This window comes from Mauremys mutica, chromosome 3 (genome assembly GCF_020497125.1).
Source record: "Mauremys mutica isolate MM-2020 ecotype Southern chromosome 3, ASM2049712v1, whole genome shotgun sequence".
NCBI classification, from domain to species: domain Eukaryota; kingdom Metazoa; phylum Chordata; order Testudines; family Geoemydidae; genus Mauremys; species Mauremys mutica.
In genome coordinates, this window is record NC_059074.1 from 191,620,822 (window position 1) to 191,648,520 (window position 27,699).

At 44.7% G+C, this 27,699-nt stretch overlaps 1 protein-coding gene across 5 annotated transcripts in view; it reads right to left on the reverse strand.

Moving 5' to 3' along the window:
• BFSP1 (beaded filament structural protein 1) overlaps window positions 1-27,699 on the reverse strand; it is a 131,037-nt gene that overhangs the window by 24,909 nt on the left and 78,429 nt on the right. For 3 of the 5 annotated variants that reach the window (XM_045008325.1, XM_045008321.1, XM_045008322.1), the window contains exon 3: window positions 9,536-9,596. In XM_045008325.1, coding sequence (XP_044864260.1) covers window positions 9,536-9,568 — 33 coding nt within the window. In that variant the 5' untranslated portion in view covers window positions 9,569-9,596. Of the gene's footprint in view, window positions 1-9,535; window positions 9,597-14,511; window positions 14,547-26,137; window positions 26,167-27,699 lie in introns of those variants that run through there. The other 2 variants (XM_045008326.1, XM_045008324.1) reach the window with 2 other exon arrangements.

Genomic DNA, 27,699 nt, shown 5'->3' on the forward strand with positions numbered 1-27,699 from the left:
TGTGTTGGGCCAGAGCCTCAGATGGCATAAACTGGCATAGCTACATTGACTACCAACGACACTGCATTGGCTGCTAAGAGATGCTCTAGCTAGCCTAGCACAACCAGACATCGTGTGCTTGATGCAGGAATCACTGGGTGAAATCCTATGGCCTGTGTTATGCAGAAGGGCAGCCCAGATGGTCAAAATGGTCTCTTTAAGGACTTCAGATCTATAAATCTATGAATTAGTCAGTGCTTAATTTGTGCCAGGGCTTTCCAGGGCTGAGCCCCGGCACCTCTAGGCTTGGCAATTCATAGCCCTGGCTTGTCTGGGTTCGCTATATCAGTTAATAACATAAAAAAATTGCTTGAGCCCCAGTAACTAATTGCTTGAGGCCTGGCACCTGTTTCATTACAAACGAAGCACTGGAATCAGCGTAGCCAGCTGAGACTCTGGCTTGTTGAACTTACTTGGTAAGTAATCCTATTGAAATCAATGGGACGTCTCATAGAGTAAGGTATTAGTCAGTGTGTATGTGGATGACAGAATCCAGCCATTTACATGGGACTCAGAAAACAGGAAGTAGTTTTCTTCAGTGCATAGTAAACAGCAACTAGTTGCTTTGATGAGATAAGTTGGGGGAACTGCTGAGCTACAGGCTACTCAATCTTTTGCCACTTCTGATACCTTAATTATTTTTCTGCCTTTACATCCTCTGCTAACAAAGCTATTTCTTATTCATAGGTGCTGGGTCTGCAGAGCACACATTCACTAAAATCAGAGAAATAAAGGTCCATAAGGTAAAAGAGATTGTGAGGAAGGTAGCTGATTGTTACTGATTGCTCTGTAGCATAGTTCTCTATGAACAGATTCCTATTTAGAAAGCACATAGATTTCTCAGAGGATTCTTTGCTACCTTAGTGCCCGGGATACCTTAAAATGGACTTAGGACAGCCAAGCAACTGACACCGGGATCTTCCTTCTACTTTCAACAATAAAAAATAGCCAGAACAAATGAATAAAGAATTCACTAATACATCGGTCTTTATGTATAGATTCTCACCCACTTCCTCGATGGTGTCAATGTTGATTTAACCTTGGTTTGTTGCCAGTAGTAAGGCAAAACTCCTATTGATCTCAAGTAGAAAAGGATTCCAGAAGTAATTGGCCCAATGTCTGCTCCCATTTCTTGGTTCTCTTGTCCCTTTCACATTCCTATGATTGCCTGCCCAGGAAGGTACCATTCACCATGAGGAAGGGGAGCAGAACCGAAAGCTAAGTAACATGGCTAGGAGAACACACATTGATACTCCCTCTTCTTGAGTTATTAGATAACATGGAATATGAATAGAGTGGATGATTTAATTTAGAAATACTAGGCCAGATTTTTTTCTCTTTCCTCCCCCGCTCCAATTAGGACTGAATACAACTCTTTAAAACAGTGCAAACTGTTGCAGCCAAATTGTGTGTTGTAGCCAAATTGATCCAATGTGACAAAGAATGTGAAGAGGAGAATTTTTTCATTTGCTTATATACCAATATTAGGAGACTGGGTTACAAGTAAGAGAAATTGGAAAGTCTCATTGATGAAAAGAAATTGGATATAATTGATTATTACTAAAACCTACAGGGACAATTACCATGATTGAAATGTTCACAGCACTGTTACAACCACTTGAGGACAGTCAGGATGGGTTAATTTCCAAAAGCTAAGAAAAATTATGAATAAAATTGATTGGGAAGGAAAATTTGGACAGAAAGACGGGAAGGAAAATTGGGAGTTATTTAAAAAGAGTTCATAGATGACCAACTTTGACTAAAAAGCCCATCCTATTTAGTGATGCAGTGAAGGCAGTAAATAGAAATATAAAAACAATTTATAACAAATGGCAAAAAGGGAAAATATATAGCAATCAATATACATTAGATGTTATGAAATATAGAAAATTGACAAGGAATCTAAAGACACCAGGGAAAAATTCATGGCTGGCAGGGCTCTGGTCAATTAAAAGTTTCTTAAAATATATTTGAAACAAAGGAAATTCTAGTAATGGTACAGTTATAGGTCTATTATTAGATGGAGATGGTAAAATTGTTAATAATGATGCAAAAAAGGAAGAAGTGTTCAATAAATATTTTGTTCTGTATTTGGAAACCAGTAGGATGATATACTTGTACCATGTGAGAATGAAGAAATACTACCTAGTTCATTGGGGGGTTGTGAGTTCAATCCTTGAGGGGGCCATTTAGGGAACTGGGGTAAAAATCTGTCTGGGGATTGGTCCTGCTTTGAACAGCAGGTTGAACTAGATGACCTCCTTAGGTCCCTTCCAACACTGATATTCTATTAGCAACTAAGGATGATGTTAAACGATATTTAATTGGGAAAACCATTTTTATATCAGCAAACCCAAATAATGTGCACTCAAGAGTCCTGAAAGAGTTTGCTGAGAAGACCGTGGAAAACAGTGACAGAAAAGGATTCAGGGATATTGTAGACAAGCAAAGCAACATGGGCTCCCAGTACAGTATGGTGGCAAAACCCTAATGTGATCCTTGGAGATGTAAACAGGGGAGTAGCAAATAGGAGTAGGGAGGTGATTTTACCTCTGTATATGTTATTGATGAGACTGAATCTGGAATACTACATGCAATTCCAGTGCACGCATTTTTAAAAGCACGTTGACAAATTGGAAAAGTTGAAGAAAAGAGACACGGAAATTATTCGAAGACTGGAGAAAATGTCTTATAGAGAGACGTAAACAGCTCAATCTGTTTAGTTTATCAAAACGATTGAGAGGTGACTTCATTAAAGTGTACTAGTACCTTCACCAGGAGCAAATACTGAGTGCTAAAGGGCTCTTCATTCTAGCAGAGCAAGGCAAAACAAGAACCAATGGTTGGAAGCTGAAGCCAGACAAACTCAAATTAGACGTAAGGCTCAAACTTTTAACAGTCTGGCTGACTAACCGTTGGAACCAACAACCAAGGGAAGGGCTGGATTCTCCATCTCTTGATGTCTTCAGATCAAGACTGGATGCCTTTCTGGAAGATGTGCTTTAGCCAAACACAAGTTATTGGGCTCAATAAAGGGGTAACTGGGTGAGATTTAATGGCCTGTGACATACAGGAGACCAAAGCAGATGATATAATAGTCCCTTCTGGCCTTAAACATTATGAATGTATGCAATCCACTTGCATATGATTAGAGAAGAGTTTAAGATTTCAGGGGCATACATAAACAGTGGATCAGTCTGACAGAGTTATGTTCTGGGTAGATGTTTAATTTCCTTAGCTCTTGTCTACACTGCAGAGTTTTGTTGCTAAAAGGCAGCTTTTGGTGACAAAACAGTGGCGTGTACACATAGCAATGCCACTTTTGGTGACAAAACTCTTCCATTTCAATGACAAAATAAAACCACCTTGACGAGAGGCACAGAGCTTTTTTGCAGCGAAGTTAAAAAGACAAAGTGTCAGTGTAGACACTGCCGTTCATTATATCGCCAGAACTGGCCTCCCCCAGTATCCCATGATGCCTGCCATGACTGTTCTGCTCACTGTTTTGAACTCATCAGCCCTGCGGGCATGCACTCCTCCCCTTCAGTGATGAGCTGTCAAAATCTTAACAACGGGTTCCCTATAAAAAGTTCTGATTTAAGGGGGGGGAAGCGGGGGAGGGGCCGGGGTTGAGGGAGACATACTCATGGGGCCGGGGGCCCCTGCAGGGCCTGGGGCAAATTGCCCCACTTGCCTTGCCCCCCCCAGCCCTGGAGCTCACATTCCCCCCCCCTCCCCTCCGCAGCTCAAAGCAGCAGGATGACTCAGGAGCTCAGCTGAGCTGCCCAGCTGCTGGCCATGCTGAGGTTCTGCGGGGTGGCGGAAGCGGGGGAGGGCCTGGAGGAGACATCCTCGTGGGGCCGGGGGCCCCTGCAGGGCCCAGGCCAATTGCCCCACTTGCCCCCTCCCCTCCGGCCAGCCCTGGAGCTTGCAGCAGCCCCCCCACACACACACCTTGCCAGGCTGTTCAAAAAGCAGCAGCAGGACTCCTCCCGAGCTCAGCTGAGCTGCCCAGCTGGTGCCGGTGGCTGGCCATGCTGCGCAGCTGGAGGGAAGCGGGGAGGGGCCAAGGGAGCCTCAGCCTCCCCAGCTGGGAATCCTGGGAGCAACAGGATGGTCCGCCCGGCCGGCGGACTGGAGTTCTTTGCCCACCCCCTGGCCCTTTAACAACCGGTTCTCCACGGAGATCACCACTGCTCCCCTTTCAAAGCTCTGTTCTGACAGCTGAGCCTGCCGCTCTACTCTGGGCAACAAAGCAAATCATTAATGTGGAATGCTCCTGCTTTCTGCCACACTAGGAACACAGAGGCAGGCAGGCAGGGACAGATGTGTGTGTGCCTGTGAGAGAGAGAGAGAGAGAGAGAGAGGCTGCTGTGCTGAGCCAGGAAGGGAGGTGGGGGCTGATGTCAGGATTGGTTGCTTCTGGTGGTTGTCTGAACTTACAGAGACAGCATGTGGACACACACATTCTCCCCCAACACACACTCTGTCTCTGTCTCCCCCACATACTCCCTGTTACACACTCTTCCCCTTCCCCCACCCACTTCAGTTGAAAAGCGGCTGGCAATCTACTAGGATGTCCATGGAATGATGGGATTGAGAAACCTGCATCATGTGACATTGTACCTGCTCCATGAGGCATTGCAAACCCTTCCCAAGGCACCCTGTGGCCAGGTGCACAGTGGGATAGCTACCCACAGTGCACTGCTCTCTGTGTCGATGCAAGAGCTGCTAGTGCAGATGCACTCTGCCGACACAAGGAGCATAATGTGGGCATGCAACCGTGGTTTAATTAAAGCGCTTTAATTACAACAGCCTAACTTTTGGTGACAAAACTCTGCAGTGTAGACATAGCCTTAGATCACAGCATTGAAAGAAAAATCGATGGGGGAAAAAGGGCTGCTAATTGACTGTCTTTTGATAAACGGCTACTCAGGATCAGCTTAAACATTATCTTGAATACTTTATAGAACAAATAACTTCAGGCTGGACAGCAGAACCTCCCCTCCTCTCCAATAGAGTCTAAGTAGTATTAAAGCTAGTACTATGAGTATAGTACAGTTGCATCATAACGCCACCAAGTTAGTATGAATGGCCTAAATGGCACTGCATATGATGTCCCCTGTGAGCACGTTCCCATCTAATCATGTCTACTGTTTCCAGGGGCAAGTCTGGGAATGGGGAAAACACAGCCACTTATTTCTTCTCTAAGGGATAAAGGATACGGAAAAAACTGGCTAGAGCAAGAAACTTCAGAATTTTTGTACCTATCTGTTGCCCCTGCTTGGCCCCCCATTACTGGAATATCTGAGTGCTCTATAATCTTTAATGTATTTCTCCTTACAACACCCTTGTGAGGTACGGAGGTGCTATTATATCTTGTTAGCTGTTTCCAGTAAGAAATGTTTAAATGTCGGACGGTAGTTGAAGACAGAAGAATCCAGGAAACAAAGTTGCCAGGAAATGTTACATTTTAACCTCTTTAGAAACAGCACTAGTAATTCAGGGCTCAGTTGTGCCTCAGAGGCACAGTCCAACACAGGGGCGGTGGCTCCAGGCACCAGCACGCCAAGCGCGTGCTTGGGGCGGCAAGCCACTGGGGGTGCTCTGCTGGTCGCCGCGAGGGCGGCAGGCAGGCTGCCTTCGGAGGCTTGCCTGCGGAAGGTCCGCTGGTCCCGTGGCTTTGGCAGACCTCCCGAAGCCGTGGGACCAGCAGACCCTCTGCAGGCATGCCGCCAAAGGCAGCCTGCCTGCCATGCTTGGGGCGGCAAAATGCCTAGAGCCAGGGCCGCCCAGAGGATTCCGGGGGCCCGGGGTCTTCGGCGGCGGGGGGGCCCTTCTGTTCCGGGACCCGCCGCCGAAGTGCCCCGAAGACCCGCGGTGGGAACCCCCCGCCGCCGAATTACCGCCAAAGCGGGACCCGCCGCTGAAGTGCAGCCCGGTCTTCGGTGGTAATTCGGTGGGGGGGGTCCCCACCGCGGGTCTTCGGGGCACTTCGGCAGCGGCTCCCGGAACGGAAGGGGCCCCCCACTGCCGAAGACCGGGCTGCGCTTCGGCGGCGGGTCCCGCTTCCCCCCCGCCCCGGCCCCAGCCTCTTACCCCCGGCTCCCTCCTCACCCGGAGTCTCAGCGCCTCGCCGGAACAGCCGCAGTATGTAGCCGGCGGGGCCTGAGCTCCGTCCCGCTCAGAGCCGCGTGGGGAGGGGGCAGGGCTGGGAGCTCCCCACCGAGCGAAGGGAGCTGAGCTCAGCCCGGATCTCCCAGCCCCGCCCCCTCACCATGCGGCTCGGAGCGGGGCGGGGCTCAGGGGCCCCGGCGGAGACTCGGCGCTTGATGCGCTGAGGCTCCAGGAGAGGGGCGGAGGCGGGAGCCTCCGCTGTTCTCTTGGGGGCCCCTGCGGAGCCCGGGGCCCGGGACAAATTGCCCCCTTTGCCCCCCCCTCTGGGCGGCCCTGCCTAGTACCGCCCGTGGTCCAACAGCTGGACTTGGTGCAGAATCACACCGTCCCAGAGGGAGCACTGGGAAGCACTCTCACTACTAGAGTTCCTGCAGGCGCTGAGCTGCATGCACTCTACTATACCCCCTGTTTAGGATGCATTTTACTGCCTACTGTGCAGTCAGATGGATCCACTGGTAGCTCTAGGAGACGGGCAGCGAAAGGCCATCATCTCCCTGTTCCTAGGGGAGTAAGTTGGGAGTCCCTGTGCTTGCTTAAATGAAGGAACTGGAATATTGCATGTCTCAAGTCAGGATCAGACAAGTGGCAACAAAGCTGCTTGTGGCCTCCCCATCACTGAGAACCTGCAAAAGAGTCGGGCTGACTCTGGCCCTTTGCCGTTAAATACCAGGCGTGAAATCCTGGCTCCACCTCAATCAATGGAAAAACTCCCATTGACTTCAATGGAGCCAGGATTTCACCATGGCAGTAGGGTTAGGCACCCAACTCCCACTGATTTTGAATGGTACTGTACTTTATAAATCCCAGCTCAAGTCATTATGCTGTTCACCACTAACATATTTTGTGGCACTGTAAAAACTGCTCTACAAATGAAAGTCATTTGTTATCTCTGTGATAAGAATTAGGGAGCTTAGCACTAGCTCTTTTTAATATTCATCTGCTATTTTCTGTGTTTTCCCTTAATAGTCTTATGTTCATTTTATCACCATTTGGCTAAACGGTATGACTTACAGAATAGCTTCAGCATTCTGCCTACATTTGGGTCCCACATCTTGGGCTCATGATTGTCTAGCACAGTTTGAGGACCAGGTATTATTCTTTGTCATGGAAAAAGGACAACACTAGTACAAGGCCAAGATGGAGAACGGTGTTATGGCTTTCTGTAGGTATTGACCCACTTGCACTCCAAAACCAAAATCAAGCTCCCATCAGTTGTTCACCTCCTTAAAGGTAAGCCTCTGCTCAAGGGTTCTGATTACAACAGCATTCAAGGTATACCAGAGATCAGGCCCTTCAAAATCCTCTTAATCTGCAGAAATCGAGGAATGAAATATCTATTTTTTTTTGTGAACGGGAACTTGGTGTTGTTTAATGGACTTGACCTTTTCCTGCAGGATAGGATACAGTTTTAATCCTCAAAGCCAGATAAGCTCCCAGACTGTCATAACAGGACTGACAAAGAACTGACAAACCCCTGAGTGGAGAGACTCATGCAGTTTTCTCTGACCAGGAGCTCAATAATTACAATACACCAGATTAAAGGGATTTCTTTGATCATTGAACTGAATGTTTAAAAAACATGACAGTACACATAAAGATGGGATCTCTGTTAAGTGAGATCCCTTCCATAGTAAGAAGAACTGCTAATCTATATAACAACATTCCAGAAGTCTCATTCTGTCCGTGTGTCACTCTGAACCCTAGAAGGTTTGCTGAGTCAGTGTGAAGTGATGGAAATAGCTAAAGCATGGCTGAGAGCAATTTTTGTTTAGAATATCACCAGTTCAATCATCACTGGGATCTGTGGTCTGTTATCATCCAATTTTTAAGTTCTCAGCCATTTTTCGTTTTTTGTTTTTTTTTTTACACACCTGACTTTGCAGATTACACCAAGGTAACAGCATTGGCTTTCAGCTATTAGTGGTCAATAAATGCAAAAAGAACAAAACAATGATTAGGGAAAACAGCCCTTTTTCTATGATCACTTTGCTTGCCTCTGGCCCGAAGCTCTTTTATTAATGAGCTCATTGGTATGGTGCTTTCAACCATGCAGACAGTGACAGTTTACAGCAACCAGAACAATCATTTTTATTTCTCTTCGCCTTATAGCCAAAATGATACATATTCATATTTAGATGTAACTATCTTTGCTCTGCTTTTCTATATCGTTATCATCATATCAGTAGACCTCTCCCACAGGTGGCCAGAGGCACACAACAGCAAGAGATATGCAGTGGGAATGCTTTGCAGGGCAATTCTTAGTGAAGGATCCTTACAAGATGTGTAGCTTGCCATAAAGGCCTGTCAAGGGCTTAAAAAATCCCAGGCAAATGAGGGACTACATGAGAAAACACACAAGACAAATCACCCATCTGTAGAGGAAATGAGTTTAAAATCTGTTCTCTTGGGCTTTCATTTCTCTTATTTATTGATTTGTACTATATCTGGTTTGATACTAAGGAACCCTACTGACAATGAACGTTTCCAACTGTAAATCAGTGCAGCCATCGTCTGTTCTACCGACCTGGTCCTGAATTCTGTTCTCAGGAAAAACTCCCATTTACTTCAGTAAACTCAGAATCATGCCTAATAGCCCGAATCCAGCTAAACACTTACTAATGCACATAACTGTAACTTAAAGGGGTCTGTGTCACTGGATCAGTTACAAAGTTTATATTCCATGGGATGTGCAGGATAACAAAGGAAAGAGGAAGTTCAGTTAATGATCAGATAAGTCTCTCTCTAAGGGCCTGATCCAAAACCTGTTCCCACAGACTGCAGTATGTTTAAGATCAGGCTCTAAGGGCCAGATTTTCAAAGGTATTTAAGTGCCTAAAGATGCAGATAGTCACCTAATAGCATTCTCATAAGGGCCTAAGCAGGTTAGGTGCCTAATCACATTGAAATCAACCTTTGGAAATCTGTGCCGAAGGGCTCCCCTTCAGAGTTTACAGGATGAAAAGAAATCACCCAGGACTGGAGAATGAGGAAAGGTCCCAAATCCTCGCACTATCCTAGATTCCGATTTCTTAATGCTATTGACAATAAAGTTACCTGCACAAGCTAATAGCTTATGGCCAGAAATAGGAGAGAGGATGGGAACTGTCCTTTCATGATTTGTGGGGGCACCAGTACGTGTGACTATGGGAGAAAAAGTAATATTATATAATATTACCAAAATAAATTCCATCAGAACTAAAATAACTGCTTAAAAATTAATCGAACCAAACTGAATGGACGTCAAAGCAATTTTGTCTAGTAAATGAAATGAAAGGAAGCAGCTGATGCAAACAGCACACTTCTACTGTAACAGGCTCACCTTATTAAGGCGTTCAAGGGTCTCTTTTAGCATCTGCTGATATTCACGTTCATTTCTGTACCTGCAAATAGGACAAAGAAGATGAAGTTGAGTGGCTTATCTCTTCACATACTGTATCTTGCAGTATAGAATCTACATCTACAATATCTTGCAGTATAGAAGCGTCACATTTAAGTTGACTATGAATCTTGACCAGGCCCACAAGGTTTATTCATAACTTAAGCATAGATCTTTGGCTTCAGATGGTGAGTGTAATTCTTGTTTTGATTAGGTCCCGCTAGTCATTTCATCAAACAACAAGCACAATGAAGTGGATGGACATTTGCCATGACTTCTCCAAGGAAAGTCTGAGGATAGATCTTTTCCAACAAAATGTCAGTAATTTACATTATACAAAACTATATCAGACAACAGTGCTCACCATTTAAAAGTCACTATTTACCAATAGTTACCAGACTTGATAGCTGAGATATCACAATATTTCATTCTGCTGTTAGAGGAGATAACTGTGACAGTGTATCTGGGATAATCTGGTATGGTTCAGTAACTACTGATAAATGTTGACATTTTAGTTGTGCCCATGGTAACTAATGTTGCAATTTGTGGTGCACAGTTGATTTCAATGGGAGTTTCATCTGAGTAAGAAGTGTAGAATGAGGATACATTTTGATTTTCTTGGGGTTTGGGTCTTTTTTAATATTACCCACCATTTTATATTGTTCATAAACTCCAGTGCAGATTTTAATGAGCACATTATTTAACATTGCCTGCTGAAACTAGAAAACGCATGAACTTTTATATGCCATTATAATATACTCCTATGTATATGTACAGAAACACACACATATGTATATGCGAAATTTCCTATATTAGAGAAAAATTGGAAATAAATAAATAACACAATGATGTAGTTTATGCTTTATTTCTCTCTGAATTAAGATAAACATGGCATAAAAGGTTATATTTTAAGTATGTCAGCTTTGTATTGTAACGTACAAAGAATCCTCTCCTAAAGAGATTTTTTTCATGGAAAGAAACAACCACCCCCACCACCCTTAAAGGGTGACTGATTGATTGTAGTTCTTTCTTTGGAGATGGCACAGAAGAACCCTGTTGCAGAGTCGTCTCCTCTTTTCCTTTAAGAAAAGCAAGACTGTAAATAAGCTGCTTAACCAGAGAAGTAATTAAATGAGATGTTGCAATTAAAAAAAACAATTAGAAACATATTACAATCCTGAGCAACCAGATTTTATCATCAAACATCGAACAAATTGCTCATCAAAGTCAGGCTGTTGCTGGTGGCTGAAGAGTGAGATAGACACAGCCTGGCTGCTTATTCCTCGCTCCCTGAAGTAATTTCTACTACAGAAGTACAGAAAACAAAATTGCCATCTTTTCATCATCTACTTTAAACATTTTAAAATATGGTTAGTTAGCCCGGGGAATGGAAATCTTCTGTTTATCTATAGAGTAGGTGTAACATAGGCTATGGTAGTGAATACTGTCTGAGGCTTAACCTAGGAGGAAAGCATCAAAGAGTTAGAAGAATGTTCTCTCGTCCTAATAATTTAATCCTTCAAATCTCTCCCAAAATCATCACTTCCTTCCAGGTGAATTCATGGTTTCCAAGGCACTTGTCCAGTCACTGGGAAATTCCTTTCATTCAACGCTAGATTCATTCTCTCCTGTGGAAGCTGTCCCACTTTGTATAAAATTCTTAAATATTCATTGGAGCAGAGACTGGAACGTGGGTCTCCCAGGAGAGTGCACTAACCACTAGGCCAGAGTGTCATTCTCGCCCTCTTTCTGACCCAATGACTATTGAGAGAGAGAAAGAGACCCATCCCGGCAAACCCTACAGCTCTGTGGTTAGGGCACTCACCTGGGAGGAGGAAGACTCTGCTCCCAATGAGACAGCATGGGTACTTGCACCCTGATCTCCCACATCTTGCATGAGTGGACTAACCACTGGGCTATTGAGTATAAGGGGACTCCTCCTTCTCAATGTTTCTTGAGAAAGGACTGATCTGGCTTAGGCACCTAATTCCAGGAAAGGTTTCACAGCTATGAATCCTGAGCAGAGGAAGGCACCCCCTCCAGCCCAGGGGGTGGGGGTGGGGCATAGGTCACACTCCTCACCTTGGCATTTACCACTGTCTAACTTAGGCAGCTCCCTGCTCAGCATGGTGGCTTCTGTGCCTCCCATTGTTAAGGCTCCTAATTCTCCCCATGCATCTCAGTGGGGGTGTCTGGGTGCCGAACTCGAGGCTGAGGATTCCAGGAGGTGGCAGGGTGCCTGAAGTTAAGTATCACATTGCTGAGCTTAACTACCTTTTGTGGGTCTAGCCCCAAGTGACTCGCTCCAAGTCACACAGGAAGTTTGTGGTGGAACTGGGAGTTGAAAGCGGGTTGCCCCATGTCCTAAGCTAGCATCCCGCAACTGGGCCATCTCTCTGCAGCCCCCCACTTCCACACAGCACAGACAGTCTACAAAGGGATGGGGTGGGGCTAAATAAGCCTCTTTACTCCCTGCACAGTGTTGCAAGTGCAGGACACAACGCTATTATTCGGTGCCAGTGGTGAATTGGGAACTGCTAGCAAACTGGTAAAAAAAAAAATGAAAAGGCTGCACAGTTTCACTCTCGCTTCCGTACATTCATGACTTTCTTCTGCTGAAATGCTGTTCTGTAGCTTCCTAAAGCAGAGCTTGTCAGTAAATCACAATAGCTGTCCAAATGTTTCCCAGTGCACCAGCAAAGCCATTCATCCTCTGAGTTAAGACCATATTCATTATGGAGCTTTATTAAATTGCTGACCTAAAACAAATTTTGTTGGACCTTGTAAATCTCTTCAATGTGCAGTTGGCAACAAACAGTTCATTAATTTGCATAGATATATTCTGGCAACTGGGAAAGAATGAAAATCATAGCACATCATGAAAATCATACAGCCATGGTAAAATGCTGCTCTCTCAGTAATTTAACTGACTGAATTCAATAGAGATGAGGCTGACAGAGTCTGAATCCAGATCTCAACCCCACCACAGTTCAGGGAGGGGAGATATCTGATTCTGGCTCATTGCCTGAATTTCCATATAGTCCCATTAACTGAAATATATTTAGCAGCCATTTCCATCATTGTCCTTTAGCCCAAAAGCTAATGGCATAAGAAGGCTGTTATAACACACATACGTTACTCCACTCCACACTCCCTTGTGAGTTCATGTATCATCTGAGGGATAAAGCGTTACACTCAATATATTGTGATGTTAGCGTGACCACCTCTTGGAAGAGATTTAAATCAATCCCCATTCTGTTCTGCTCTTCTCTGTACACTAAGAGATCTATGCGACTTCTGAAAAAGTCTTTCACACATACACATGGATATCACATGTTTAAATGCATGGTTACTGCACTGGCTTTATACACTCACTATACTGCCAGGATCTTATGGTATTTGTTGCCTTATAAAGCTCATTAGTACATTTCCCATAAGAAAGGCGTGATAGAAAATAAAATCATATTCTATTCTCTTTCTCTCGAGCTGTTTCTTCTATCGTGGAGCCCAATCATGCAAAAATGTGCATCAATAAAAAAATACATGGGAAACTGCTGAAAAAGTGCAATGACCAGTTGACTATCCCCAAAGGTGAACAAATCATATGCTAGCCAAGATTTTCAAAGTGACTAGTATTTTCTATGCCATTTTTTAGTGACCAACTGGAGACCACCTTAAAGGGATCTGATTTTCAGAGGGTGGGAAATCAGTGCTTTCTGAAAACAGGCCCCTTTAAGTTGCCTCCAGTTGGGCACCCAGAAATTGTGACACTCAAAATCTCTAGTCACTTTTGAAAATCTTGAACAGTGAAAGGGCAAGCCAGTCAGGGGACAGACTGACTGGTGTACCTGTGCTGATATGGTAAGTATGTGAGGGGCTGAAACTGATGCGCTGAAGGCCAAGGTCTGCAAAGTCATCTTTTGACCCTCATGAAGCAGATAAAGGTACTAAGATCCTTATTCCTAATATAAATGTGATCCTTAGCTGGCAGTGTGGATCCAGGGCTGGACAGTGAACAGGACAATGTTCTTCATGCCTTGTCTGCTGCCAAGCAGCAAGCAGAAGAAGTCAGCAATGGAGGGGCTGCTGCTTCACTTGTGTTGCTGCATATAGAGTATTAGTTGCCATAGGAGTAGGGAAAAGCTAGTAGGTGTCCTTTGAAGAAGCTGCCTGATTCAAGTAAGCTAGAGCAAACCTTTACAAGATCCACTACCGCATTACTTTCCTCTTTCAGCTGTCAGAGAGCTACCAATATGCGAATTCTGCCACCGCACCCCAGAGTTCAGTTATTTAGCAGAATCCATGAGCACTCCTGTTAGCTGATGGCATCTGCCTATTGAATATGAGGGACATGTACAGTCTAGGAGTTATAACAGGACTCGTCTCCATTTCTGAAATGCCAGACTTCAGCAGTGGCTAGAAATATCTATTCCCTTCTCCAGTGGCTAAGTAGAGTGAACCTATTCCTCACAGATGTAGACCTAGCCACAATGATCCACATCTTTGTTATTCAAGGCTGGACTACAATCATGTTCTCTCCCTGGCATTGATACTGGGAGGCTTCCAGGAGTTGAGTGTGGCTCAAAATGCAGCATCTTGTCTCCTAAGCAGAACAGTAGACAAGAAAACATCACCACATTACTCAGCATTCAGCCACTCAGTGCTGGATTCAACTCATGGTCCTGGTCCTGGCCTTCAACGTGCCTAGATGCCTGAAAGCTGCCTCTCCCTTGACTCACTCCAAGAATATTAAAATCAGCAAGGAAGAGGAAGGTACCTGGGATGAAGCTTGCCAGAGCTGGAGACAAAACATTTTCAGTAAAGGATGAGCAGCAGAGGAACTCTCATGTACAGGAGGTCAGGATGACCCCACGTCTTGTCTCCTTATGGCACAAAGAAGGAGACGTACTTTCACTAACCTTTTCTGAATAGAAACAGCAATGCTTTGGCTGGTAAGTCCTTCTTCCCAATAGATACCTCTGCCAAAGAAAAGACAAACTATGGAATGCAAGTCCTACCAGGATGATGCACAAGCCTAAAATACTTGCATTTCGTCTTGCAGTACCTGTAATTGGCAGACTAAGAATATACATGACATAGCTTATACTGCTTATCTCTGAGGTACTGACTACTACTTGTATTAACAAGAACAATGAGCCCAATCCCCAAATCTTCCTTATTTAGTTCTTACTATACACCACTCTCAATGAAGTAGTGTCACTGCTGTGCTGCCCCTTTTGGTAGTGCAGTCCACTAGGGCCCGGGTGTGCCCTTCCACTAGGTGTAGGGTCCTACCAAATTCATGGTCCACTTGAGTCAATTTCACGGTAATAGGATTTTAAAAATAGTAAATTTCATCATTTCAGCTATTTAAATCTGAAATTTCACAGTATTGTAATCGTAGGGTTCCTGACCCAAAAAGGAGTTGGGGGGGTCACAAGATTATTGTAGGGGCGGGGTTGTGGTACTGCTACCCTTCCTTCTGCGCTGCTGCTGGCAGTGGTTCTGCCTTCAGAGCTGGGCAGCTGGAGAGCAGTGGCTGCTGGTTGGGAGAGGCAGAGGCCGCCGCCAGCAGCAGCACAGAAGTAAGGATGACATGGTATGGTACTGCCACCCTTACTTCGGTGCTACTGCCTGCAGAGCTGGGCCATCAGTCAGCAGCCGCCACTCTCTGGCCACCTAGCTCTGAAGGCAGCAGCGCAGAAGGAAGGGTGGTATGGTATGGTATTGCCACCCTTACTTCTGTGCTGCTGCTGGTGGGGCGCTGCCTTCAGAACTGGGTACCTGGCCAACTAGGGTGACCAGACGTCCCAATAAAATCGGGACTGTCCCGATATTGAGGAGTTTGTCCTGCGTCCCAACTGAAGTATAGTTGGGACGCCATTTGTCCTGATATGTTGTTTCGGGCATTTTTTTTCCTTTACACTCACATGTCCAGGTCTTCGGGGGCAATTTGGCAGAGGGTCCTTCAGTCGCTGACGATCTTCGGTGTCAGGTGCTTCTGTCTTTGGCAGCAAGATTTATTACCTGCCTGAAATGCCACCGAAAACCGTCAGCAACTGAAGGACCCTCCACAGAATTGCTGCCGAAGACCCGGATGGGTGAATGTAACACTTAAAAAGGCACCCTTCCTGTGGCGGTCCCGATATTTTCCACTTAGCATCTGGTCACCCTATGGCCAAAAGCCATCACTTTCCAGCCACCCAGCTCTGAAAGCAATGCAGAAGTAAGGGTGGCAATACTGTAACCCCCCTAAAATAACCTTGCAACCCCCCTGCAACTCCCTTTTGGGTCAGGACCCCCAGTTTGAGAAATGCTGATCTCCCCTGTGATATCTGTATAGCATAGGGTAAAAGCACACAAAAGACCAGATTTCATGGGAGGAGGCCAGATTTCATGGTCTGTGATGTGTTTTTCATGGCCGAAAATTTGGTAGGGCCCTAATTATGTGTCTTGTGTGCAAAGGCACCCCTCTTCTAGGTGGTGTCATGTTTTGGGGTGCAATATAGACCCCCTGAGGGGTGGTGTTACCGCCTCTCCTGTAACTTGATTGCCTTAGAATGCTTTGCAGTTGTGGCTCTGTCTGGATGCTTCCAGCCAGCATACAACCATGCACTTGAATGTCTTTAAGCAGCTCTGACTCAGCAATTCTGATTCCAGCAGCCTGCTTGTTACACACTGTCCCTCCGTGGACTCCAGCAGCCTTGATTACACCTGGCAAAATGACCCATCACCCCCCAGTCCTGGATTTTCCCCAAACCATGTGATCTGCAATGTCCAGCTCTCTCCTGGACCATGCAGACAGATACTAAGGTTCATTTGTTCCTTTAAAGACACAATACCCAACAGTTTGCCACATTAACCAGAGTTAGCATTCACTTTAAACCAAACAAAGCACTGCCTGGTTTAGATTAAAAGTAAAACAAGTTTATTAACAAAAGGAGATAGAAAATAAATGAGTTCACGTATAAAGGACAAAGTTAGCAAACAAAAGAGAAAAATGCAAAGACTTAGCAAAACAGGCTACAGCCTTTGTTCATGATAGTTTTCTTACCAATCTACCTTCCAGCAAGATGGCTGACCAACCCCTCAAGTCAAGGATCTCCCACAAAGTCCAAAGTGCTCAGTTCCTTTGTCTTCATAGGTGAAATATAACTTGGGGTTCTCTGTTAGTTCCTTTGTAGTCCAGTGAATCTTTAAATGGATTCTTCTGAAGGTTCCCCCCATCAAAGTAACATTCATTCAAGCTATGAGGAAAGCGACAGAGTCTCTTGGTCTAGGGAGTTTCATGCTGGCTTCTTCCCGCTCTAGAGTTTGCTAAATGCAAATTTATCTGTTTCCTGCAATCTCCTCCCCCTGCTGTCTTGATGGTCCTGCTGACCGTCTATGGAATTTGTGTGCCCATTGTCTCTTAATGTACCTTGGAAATATCTTCCAGGTGGCAGAATTACATTCCTTTGTCTAGCCCTGCCTGTCAGACGTACTTTGATAACATTATTTCTAATATATTTATAATTTGAAAGTTGTCCTCCATACATATGCCACACACTAATATTAATGATCAGTATGTCATTATCTTTCTGTTGATATCTTACATAACACCATTAGATACAGCTTATGAAATTAGTGAGTTGGGGTACACTGAATTGGTCAGGCCAGCTGACACATACTACCAAAAAATCAGTGAGCCCCTTGCTCTCTTGCATTGGGAGGCTGTTAGGGTTACATGGGTCAGTGGATGTTGAGGGCAGCAGAATGTGTACAGGATGGTCTGGGACTGTTTAGCTGGATGACATTTTGAAGACATGTACAGCCACCTCCTCCAACCTCTTACTAAGGCTCACTGCTGTCCAGTGCCTGATGCTCCGGTCATGGTGCATTTGATGGATCCAGTCACCATGTATGTACATCAAACAAGTCATAGGTAACAGGGGAGTAAGAAGACTGGAGCTAGGACATGTCTACTTTTCTGTTCTATTCTATTCTACTCAGGTTATTTTACTGAGCTCATCACCAAAGAATCTGAGCACCTTACAGCAGAGCATTAAGCAATGCCATACGCCCTGGCCGCATCTCACTCTAAGGAAACCAAAAGCAATGGCTTCTGCAGATGGGGTTTGGAAAGCGGCTTTGCAGATGCTTACCGACTATGGAGCGCTTCTTATCTCACACATTCCAGCTGTTGTGTTACTAGAGATGTGCCCCGTACCTCTGATTACCGGTTACATGGTCACCCTGGCTTCTCAAAAGGGGTCCAGTTTGGGAGAAATATCAATTAGATTTAATCATAACAAAAATTGTTATGAAGAATTATTGAGGATTCCAGTGCCCAGCTTTATACTTAACAATCTCCAGGAAGTTACACTATGCACAAACCCCATGAGTTCTATCTTTGGATATATTTTAAAAGAAACACTCTTTTTTAATGAGTAAACCTTTAATTTTTTTTCAGTTAAAAATTACTTATGCTTCAACATTGACATTAAAATAATCTAGTTTGTAATAACTTTCTGAATACCATGGAGAGAGAGAGAAATATACTCTGTATTTTCAGCCTTCCCACATGCATAATATAATACTGCTATGATAATTATACTTAATACAATTAACATAATTAGCAATATGGTATTGCAAGCTGTGGTAGGCAGTCCGCAGTAATACTTAAGTGAGTTCTAGAGAAATTATTCATTGATACATAGAGTCTGAATTATTCATGCTAATATAAAGAGATGTGAATCCCGTTAAAGATAAGCAAAAAATAAATTTGAATGTAAGATCTGTTTTCAAGTGGTTCATCAGGATTTAATTCTGCAAATAGTGTAGCAGTCCTAGTGCATTTAAAATGTAACTGCAGAAGGACATGTGATCTAGCTCAGTGGTTTTTCAACCTGAGGCCGCAGACCTCTGGAGGTCCGTAGACTTTGTCTAAGGGGTCTGCGAAAGGTTGTGGTTACCATAGAACAGTGTTTTTTAACCTGTGGTCCACAGAACATGTGGTCCACAGACTATGTCTAAGATTTCCAAAGGGGTCTTCACTTCTACTCAAAATTTTTTAGGGGTCCAGAAATCAAAAAAGGTTGAAAACCACTGCAAGTCAATAGGATAAATTCAGTGTGTGTGTGTGTTTGAGTGCCAGGATGCTAAAATCTTTGTATTTGTAAGAGGTGGGGGAGTGTGGGGGAGGTGGTATATTTGAAAACAGGTAATCAAATGTGCCAGTTGTAGCAATTATTTTTTCTTTTGGGTCACAGAAAGAAGTAAGTATTCTATACTGCAAAAAAGTGACATAAAACATATTTAAGTTGTGGGTAACATTAGTGGGTGTGGTAGAAAAACATCAGTGACTGGACAGTCCAGCCAGTAGAAACCAAACATAGAGCAGCTAAGACAGGACACAATTCAGCAAAGTGAGACTCCATTGGCGTGAAAAGCTATACAAGAGTAAAAAACAAACCACAACCAGACAGACCCCTTAAATATCTGTCAGAGGTAGGTACAATTCACTCAGGCTAGCTCCATGCTCCCATTTGTCAGCAGTTTCCATTCCAGGGGGCTACATGAGCATGATCCCATCTCTATCATTTCCCTCCTTTCTCCCAGGGTTAAGGACCGATTTTCTTTATTGCTTTTTTATTAGAGATTTTTCATGATTCCTGTCAGTTTAGGAAATGTCTTCCTCATACACCTTCATACTTTGCACATTGAAGCAGAGTGCCTCTCTGTCATATTCACTCAATGTGCAGCAAAAGTGAAAAAAGCTAACATAATGTTAGGAACCATTAGGAAAGGGATAGATAGTAAGACAGGAAATATGATGGTTCTACTATATAAATTCATGGTACGACAGCACCTTGAATACTACATGCAGCTTTGGTCACTCCATCTTTAAAAATATATATATTAGAATTGGAAAAGGCTCAGAGAAGGGTAACAAAAATGTTTAGGGGCATGGAACAGCTTCCTTATAAGGAGAGATTAAAAAGACTGAGACTGTTCTTCTTATAAAAGAGACAACCAATAGGGATATGATAGAGGCCTTTACAATTCTGAATGGTATGGAGAAAGTGAATACACAAGTGTTATTTACCCCTTCACACAGCACAATGAAATTAATAGGCAGAAGGTTTAAAACTAACATAAGGAAGTACTTCTCAATACAACACACAACTTCTTCACACAATGCACAGTCAACCTGTGGGATTCATTCCCAGGGGATGTTGTGAAGGCCAACGGTATAATTGGATTAAAAAAGATAGATAAATTCATGGAGGATAAGTCAATCCATGGCTATTAGCCAAGATGGTCACGGAAACAACTCCATGCTCCGGGGTGTCCCTAAACCTCTGCCTGCCAGAAGCTGGGACTGGATGGCAGGGGATGGATCACTTGATCATTGCCCTGCACTGTTCCTTCCCTCTGAAGCTCCTGGCACTGACCACTGCTGGAAGACGGGATATGGGCTAGATGGATCATTGGTCTGACCCAGTGTGACCATTCTTTTGTTGTCACTCCCTGTCACAATCGTTGCACAGTCACTCCTCTCTGGGTTTGGACTGCTTTGTGCCTCCCTATTTTGATCTCTAGTTTATGGTCACATTCTGTATTCAAGGAGAGTCTGTTTCCATTTTGTACATTTCACTGTAGTGAGCTAGTCTGATGGCCTGATAGTTCTGTAGCAATCTTGCTTGCTGCTTTTTTTTTATTGGTTCTTCCCAATGACCTGTATACTGGTATTCTAGATATCGGATTAATGTCTGGAGTATTTTGTGCCTTTGGGCAGATTTATTTGCTCTGAGGATCAGGAAGTTAAAGATGTTGATCTTGAGGAGTGATTTAGAGTGTAAATGGAATACAGCACTTTTTCCTGTAATGCAACCAAGTCTGAGTCTATTGCTCTATTTGGGCTACATAGGTATGAGTTTCTGAAAGGATTCATCTTGTTCCTGTATTGTTAAGGGGGGACCAGGAGGGATGGTAGTTTCTAATGACGTCTTCAGGTGCAACTGTTTTTCTCTAGTGATGCTGTTTTGTTCTTGTGTCAACTATCCAGGTTGAATTCCTTTATATAAATCCCAGAAGCACTATGCCTTGATTTTTGCAAATCTATATTGTTGGGATATCTGTTTGCTTATTTGTCTTAAATTCTTTCCCAGTTTGCCTGAAGGAATTAGTGCCTATCATATCCTTAATCAGCTATTTTTCTTTCCTGGGCTCTGGTATTTTCTGCTGGAGCATTGGATTGTAGTTCTCTAGCGGGTCATGGTGAGCACTCACAACATGCAGGTAGAAGCTAAATCCAGAGGATCCGAGGCAGAAGGACAAAAGCAATCGGTGTAGTTACTCAAGGATCTCTATCCCAGAAAGAGAGACGCAAAAAGGAGGGTGCACTGCCGCATTCCTTACAATGGGCAGCATGTACTTATGTGAGTATTTCTAGTGATCTCAGCAAAACTACTCCTGAGAGGTTTTATTCAATGTGAATAGGGATTGCAGAACCAAGCCCAGACAGTCCAAGATCCCCATAGACCCTACTAAGGGAGAATAACTTTATGAATCTGAAGATACAATTAACATATATGTTTAAATATTATAAAATACAAGCTACTGTATATATAATAAAGCAAACATACTTTTCATAGTAATTCTTACATATCACTAATAGCTAAGAATAGATTCAATCTACCTCCCAATGTATTCAAAAACTAGGAGACGGGGTAGGAAAAAGCATTAGGCACTTGGGGGGGGAGGAATAAAAAAGGAGACATTTAACATTATTTAAGTTTCAAAAAGTTCTTGATTTACTTCATTTTTTTTTTAGTAATAATAACAATGATACCTGGCTCGTCTTTAGTGCCTTTCATCAGGAGATCTCAAAGCACTTTACAGAGGGGTCAGTAACATTATCCCTATTTTTGACTTAACCCTAAACATTTGAAAGTACAAGGATTTGTTTTTCTCTTTCTTCTCCTGTATATGAGATCAAAATCAGTCTCATCAATTGTCCTGTAGAGTAACTGTAATCTTAGCTATGAGAGGCCACCATCTCTCCTTAATAAGCACATCTGCAGAGCTGGGTCTAGGTCTCTGCTTCTACAGCTCCTAACTGACCGGATCTTAGTGCCTGAGTTAAGAGATGTTCTTGCCTAACCATCCCATACGGAAGAAGCCTTATGTCCATTCAAGGTGCTATCTGCCTTTGAAGACAACCATCTCACATAGATTTAATGCCTTAATGGGTAAAATTTACTGCTATGCAGAAGATCAAAGGACTAGGCACCATATACCCCCTTTTGAGGGCTTACATAGTAAATATAACCTTAGTACAGGAGTAAATTTGCATTATTGGCTGCATGACTGGGCCTTGGCCAAAATCATTAATAATTATTATTCCTCACAATCTAAGTCTTCGCACAGAGCTCATGAATGAGTTTTCAAATAGATTTAAACCATCTAAGAATAACCAGCAAACTGGCTTTGTGCTAGAGAGACATGAAAATACATGAGACAAAAGTCACCTTTGTCCCTCAGCCTCCCAACTGGGTTGTGCCTTTTTTACTGTGCTTCTTGCAGGCATAAGCATGATGCTCATAAAGCTAACAGGGTGCTTACCTATGCATTCCCTGCAAAGACCATGCTACTGCTAATAGGCAGGAGGAGTAACTGGTGCCCACAGAGCAGTACTCTCATGAAATGCAGCCTAGGGGTTCCCCGGTGCTCCTAGTCACGTTCATCACTTTTCTTCTTCTTTTTGGAGGGGCATATTCTGTGCCCCCCTAGGAGCTCACTCTCCCCACTCCTCACCCTGGAAGGAGCTCAGTGCCCCCACCACCCTGGCAAAATCTCACTCTTCCCTCCCCCCATTCCCCGGCCTGAGCTCGCTCTTTCCTCCCCCATCCTGCCCCGGTCCTGACAGAAGCTCATGCTTCCCTGCCCCAGCCCCAGCTGGAACTCACGCAACCCTCCCCTCCCTCACCCCACTCCCGGGAGGAGTTTGCTTTTCCCTGCACCTCGGCAGGAGCTTGCTCTTCCCTGCCTCCGTGTTCCCGGGGCCAGAGAAGTTCTGTGCCCTGACGAGTACTGGGAAGGCCCATGCCCCAGCTTGCCCCCTCCCCCTTGAGCATGCCCCTGCTCTTGGGCTCACTGAGGGCAATATAGCAGCCATGCACCAACATCCAGGACAGATCCTGGCCCCATGGGCTATGTCTTATGGCTTTTGGACTCATTAGGCAATTAGAGGATGCTGCTGTCAGCCAGGCCTTCTCCTAGTATGGGATAGCAAGCAAATAACACAATTTGAAAGCAGGGGCTGTGGAGGTTTGAAACAAGAAATGGGACTCGCCCCCCTTCCCTAAAGAAATGCATCTAACTAGAGAGCTTTCTAGAGCCAGACCAAGGGGAAATTGTTGTTTGAGAGCAAAATGCTTCTTCAGATGAAAGATGGTATGTTCCCCCTAACAGTGATAAACACCCCTAGAAAGTGGTAACATGTAAGGGTAACAGACACCCAGAGTGAGGAGCTGGGCAGCACCCCTTGACTCTGGCTGGCTTACTTGTTACGGTATTCATCGAGCATGCGCTGTGAATCCTTGTCCTCACGCTCCAGTTTGGCCCGGTCGGCAGACAGCTCACGGACGCGCAGGCGGTTCAGCTCAATCTGCTCAGCAAAGGCCTCCTCCAAGCCAGCCAGCACATCCACGCGCTGGAAGGTCTCCAGCTGTTTACGGAAGATAGTGTTGCGCTGCTCCAGCATCCGGGCCCGGTTGATGTAGTTGGCAAACCTCTCGTTGAGCTCCTGCAGGTTCTCCAGGCCCTGGGCTTGGGCCAGGCTGCTGAAGTCTGAGGTGCCCCGGAGCTCATCATAGGCATCAGATCGCTCATACTTCTCCTTGCGCACTTCTCGCAGGTAGCTACTTCTATACATGGCTTGGGGGAGGCTATGCAGGCCCAAGATCCCCTCTTCTGTGTGTCGCTGTCTCTCCAGTTTGGATCAGAAATGTGTTTGGGGGATTTAGGGGGGAGAAATAGAAACTAGGCCCCCCATCCTCAAATGCCAATGACTTCTCTCCACGGCAGTGTGTGGCACTAAATGCCAGCCACCAGCAGCAAATTAAATAAAATCAAATAGCCCCGCCTCATTCCTCTCTGCCTTTCCAGAGGCTGTCAGCAGTTTGAGGGACTGTTTTCTTTCTTTCCATGAGCTGCAATTGTGTGTGGCCAGTATGAAAGAGAGAGAGTGGCGTCCAGCTTTTGTCGGTGGATTAGAACGCTATAAAGCGACCACAAAACAAAGACTTTGCAGTTTTAGAGGCTTGAGTTCAAAGCATTTGGTGGCTGGGTTTTTTGGGCTTGGGGTTGTTTGTACGAGGACAGTGTACGGAATCCTTTTGCTGAATCAGGGGTTTTGCATGAGGGGATGAGCAAGAGTCATGTTTACCTTTTGCCTGGTCTAATGTTTTTTGTGATTGTTCCAGAACAAAAGGGGAGCTGCCTACAGAAGGACAGTGCAAATGAGCCCTGCCCTGTGAGCAATGGAAACATTGGGCTTGGCTACACTTGAAAGTTGCAGCACTGGTGGAGGCTTTCCAGCGCTGCAATTAGTAACTGTCCACACCTGCAAGGCACATCCAGCGCTGCAACTCCCTGGCTGCAGCGCTGGCTGTACACCTGGTCTGGTTGGGGTATAATGAGTGCAGCGCTGGTGATCCAGCGCTGCTCGTCAAGTGTGGCCACACACCAGCGCTTTAATTGGCCTTCAGGGTATTAGGAGATATCCCAGAATGCTTTTAACTAAATTACTCTCTTTGTTTTGTTATGCAGCCTCTCTTTGTTTTGTTGTGAACTCCGAGCTCCGCGCGGAGCTCCGTTGCCGGTGCTGCTTATCTAAAAAAACAAACAGAGCTCCTGTTTGCTTTGATCAATCTGTACCTGGCTGTAAACAATCAAATGAGAGGCAGGCAGGGAGTGAGTGAAACAGCGGGGAGTCGTGTTGGATGCAGGCTGTTTGCAGTTAAGAGTTAAGGGTAAGGGATCGGGAACATGTTCTGATTTTTCAAGGCAGGAAGGTAACACACAGTGTTGGCTCCAAAAATCCACTCTCTCTCTCCCCCCGCTCCCTGTCACACTAGACCCCACTCCACCCCCCTCTTTTGAAAAGCACGTTGCTGCCACTTGAACGCTGGGATAGCTGCCCATAATGCATCACTCCCAACAGCGCTGCAAATGCTGCAAATGTGGCCACACACCAGCGCTGGTAGCTGTGAGTGTGGCCACACACCAGTGCTGTTCCTGCACAGCTGCATGACCAGCGCTGTAACTCCCAGCGCTGCAACTTTCAAGTGTACCCAAGCCCATTGACTCCAATGCTTTTCTCTCTTTCCAGTGGCAAAATAGGACTTGTCCTATGCTCTGTGCTCCAGAACCACACCCAACATCACAGTGAGGGATTCAGAGACTATGATGGTGTCTCAGCAGGCCTCTGCCAATAATCCTTTTATCAGAGGCTGCTTTTCAAACATGGGCACATCTATGTTATAGGCCCAGATTGTACACCTGAGAACCCTCATCAACACTGAGGTACCCTAAGAGCCGCTTCAGGCAACTAAGTGCAAATCTAGCTGCCCACATGTGGAAGCACCTGAGAGGGATAAGTCTGGAAATTGGGTTCTAAATCATATAAAGATACAAAATTAGGTTTTGCAATTATAAGCCTCAGCTCCTGATCATTTCCCTGGTGTTTACATGCACAGCACTCCACACTTAGGCTGCACAGGATCAATCCCTTGGGGCTGCCCTCACTTCCTCACTCTAATGTACCCTATCTGGGCCCCGGATTGTCAAGCGTTCAGCTCCCTTTTAGGCACCTAAATAAGAGCCAGATTTTCAAACCTGCTCAGCACCCACCACACAGCCAGTGTTCTCCTGGAAGTCTGGCCAAATACTGTGATGCAAGTTTAGAAGCTGGGCTCTTGAAAATCTGGCCCCAATTTTGAGTGCTGAGCTCTTTTGAAAATTTGGTCCTTGGTTTGTATGCTTATTGGGAGAAGGATGCTATTTATTTGACACAGCATGTAAAGCACCATTCATATTTTTGGCACCATATTAACAATGATACAATGCCTGATTTTTAGACACGTTGAACAAAAAAACAACAACTGTGGGTCTGATTTTCAAAGATAATACTGAGCAGAGACCACTGATTTCCATACAGCTCTGGCCGCAAGGGTTGGCTATTATCTACATTCTCTCTATGCAGCTATACCAATTTATACCAGCTGAGATCTAGTCCATTCGGTGCCACAGTATTTCACTGTGCCATAGTACTAGAATTCCCTCTGCTTCAAATGGGGAACATCACAAATACTATAGGAAATTAAACTACCACATTACATGCTGGACTGTTTTTAATGGCACTCCTGGTAGCTCCCTAACAATGACATCATCCACCTTTGGGCTCTGTATGGGTTCTCTTTTCAGACAAGGCTCTAAATCTCTGAAAGGTCATTGTTGTCTGTGTGTTCATTAATGAAATGTATGGAAAATTGTTACCGGGAAGTGTGTGAAATCCGTCTCTCTCTTTGGAGACGGTGTGCTGCGCATATATATCCTTTTGATCTATGACCTGCAATATCAAAAAGGAAAATTATTTAAAACAAGCCACTTGTATCTTTCCTTCAGCATCCCAAATTATTTCTCGCTAGTCCTCCTGAGAACAGCAGAGTAGCAAGTTATTCAGACCAGTGCTTTGTATTTAAATGTACTGTATGAGTTTATCAGCATGGTCCCCAAAATGGGTATTTTCCATTTCCCCCCTCTTTTGGGTTTTAATAAGTGCTGTACATCATTAGAGGAAATCCCTATTAAACTGGTTTGTTTGCTAATGTGTTTTCCGGCTGGATGGATAACTGAGCTCCGTGACCATTCCAATGAAATGTGGCATTAGCATTCTCTTGACAGCACCATCAATCTGCTTGCAGTCCTTCGTACTCAGTTAAGCCAACACAAGCCACGTTTCTCTTTCATCCCTTTCCACTTTCTCCTAAGAACAAGCATCAGCTTGGTCAAAGTCTGTCAAGCTGACAACCGAGATTCACTGTTCCAATGAAGCTGTGGTCAGGTTTCAAGCTCTGAGAATGAAAAGCACTAGGTACCAGCGTGAAGTGTTATGGGCTCCAGTCCTAAAGTCCTTGCTCAGGGCTCTGTTGTGCCTTGAAGGCACAATTCCATGTTTAGGATGCGCCAGCCCAGGTGCAATTCCTCTTTGAGCTGTCTGGATCCCAGAGAGATTGTCCACTGCTACACCCCTCATTCATTAAACACAGTCTCCTATCAAAATGGCCAGCTTTGATGGCCATTGCCTGGCCCTACCTCTCTCCCTGTCTCTTTAGAGGGTTTTATGTACAAGAGGACATAGAGGAAATGGTATGTGCACGCTGGGGAGTGCCAGGGCTACAGATGCCCCCTGTTGCTGAACAGCACCGCAAAAGGGTGGAGCTCTTTGCACTCTTCCTGTTTCCCCACGCACCACCATCATTCACCACAGGGCAGCAGGTCAAAGACCCCAGTTATCACTCTGTCCTCATTGAGGCAAAATCTCTATTGACATCAACTACAACTTGCCACGTCAGGACTGAACAACAGTTGAATCAGGACTTGAAGAGATGGGCTCTTTATTTTTATTTTCCAAACTGAACATTTCCTTTAATACATAAAGATGCATGTGTGCATGTATATTTTTTGTATGGGGCCCGATTCAGTGCCCTACAGCTGTATATCCCTAAATCCTGGATCCAAACTTCATAGTAGACTACTCTAATAAAGTTCATCATGCCAATAAAGTCTCGCTGAATGGAAACTGAGAGCATAACAAAGACTCCATGAGCATTTTTTTTTCACATAGGGACCTGATCTTGCAAGCTATTATTTAGATGACTAAGTCTTACTCATGCAAGGTGTCCCATCAATTTCATAAGATTCATATTTTCATCAGCACTATTTATCACCTGGGGCTTGTGGCAAAGCCACTGCCGAGCTCATACTACTTCACTTCATGAACAATTTTCATTGTGCATTAGATTGCTTTGAACTTTACTCACTTGCTGCTGAGGGAG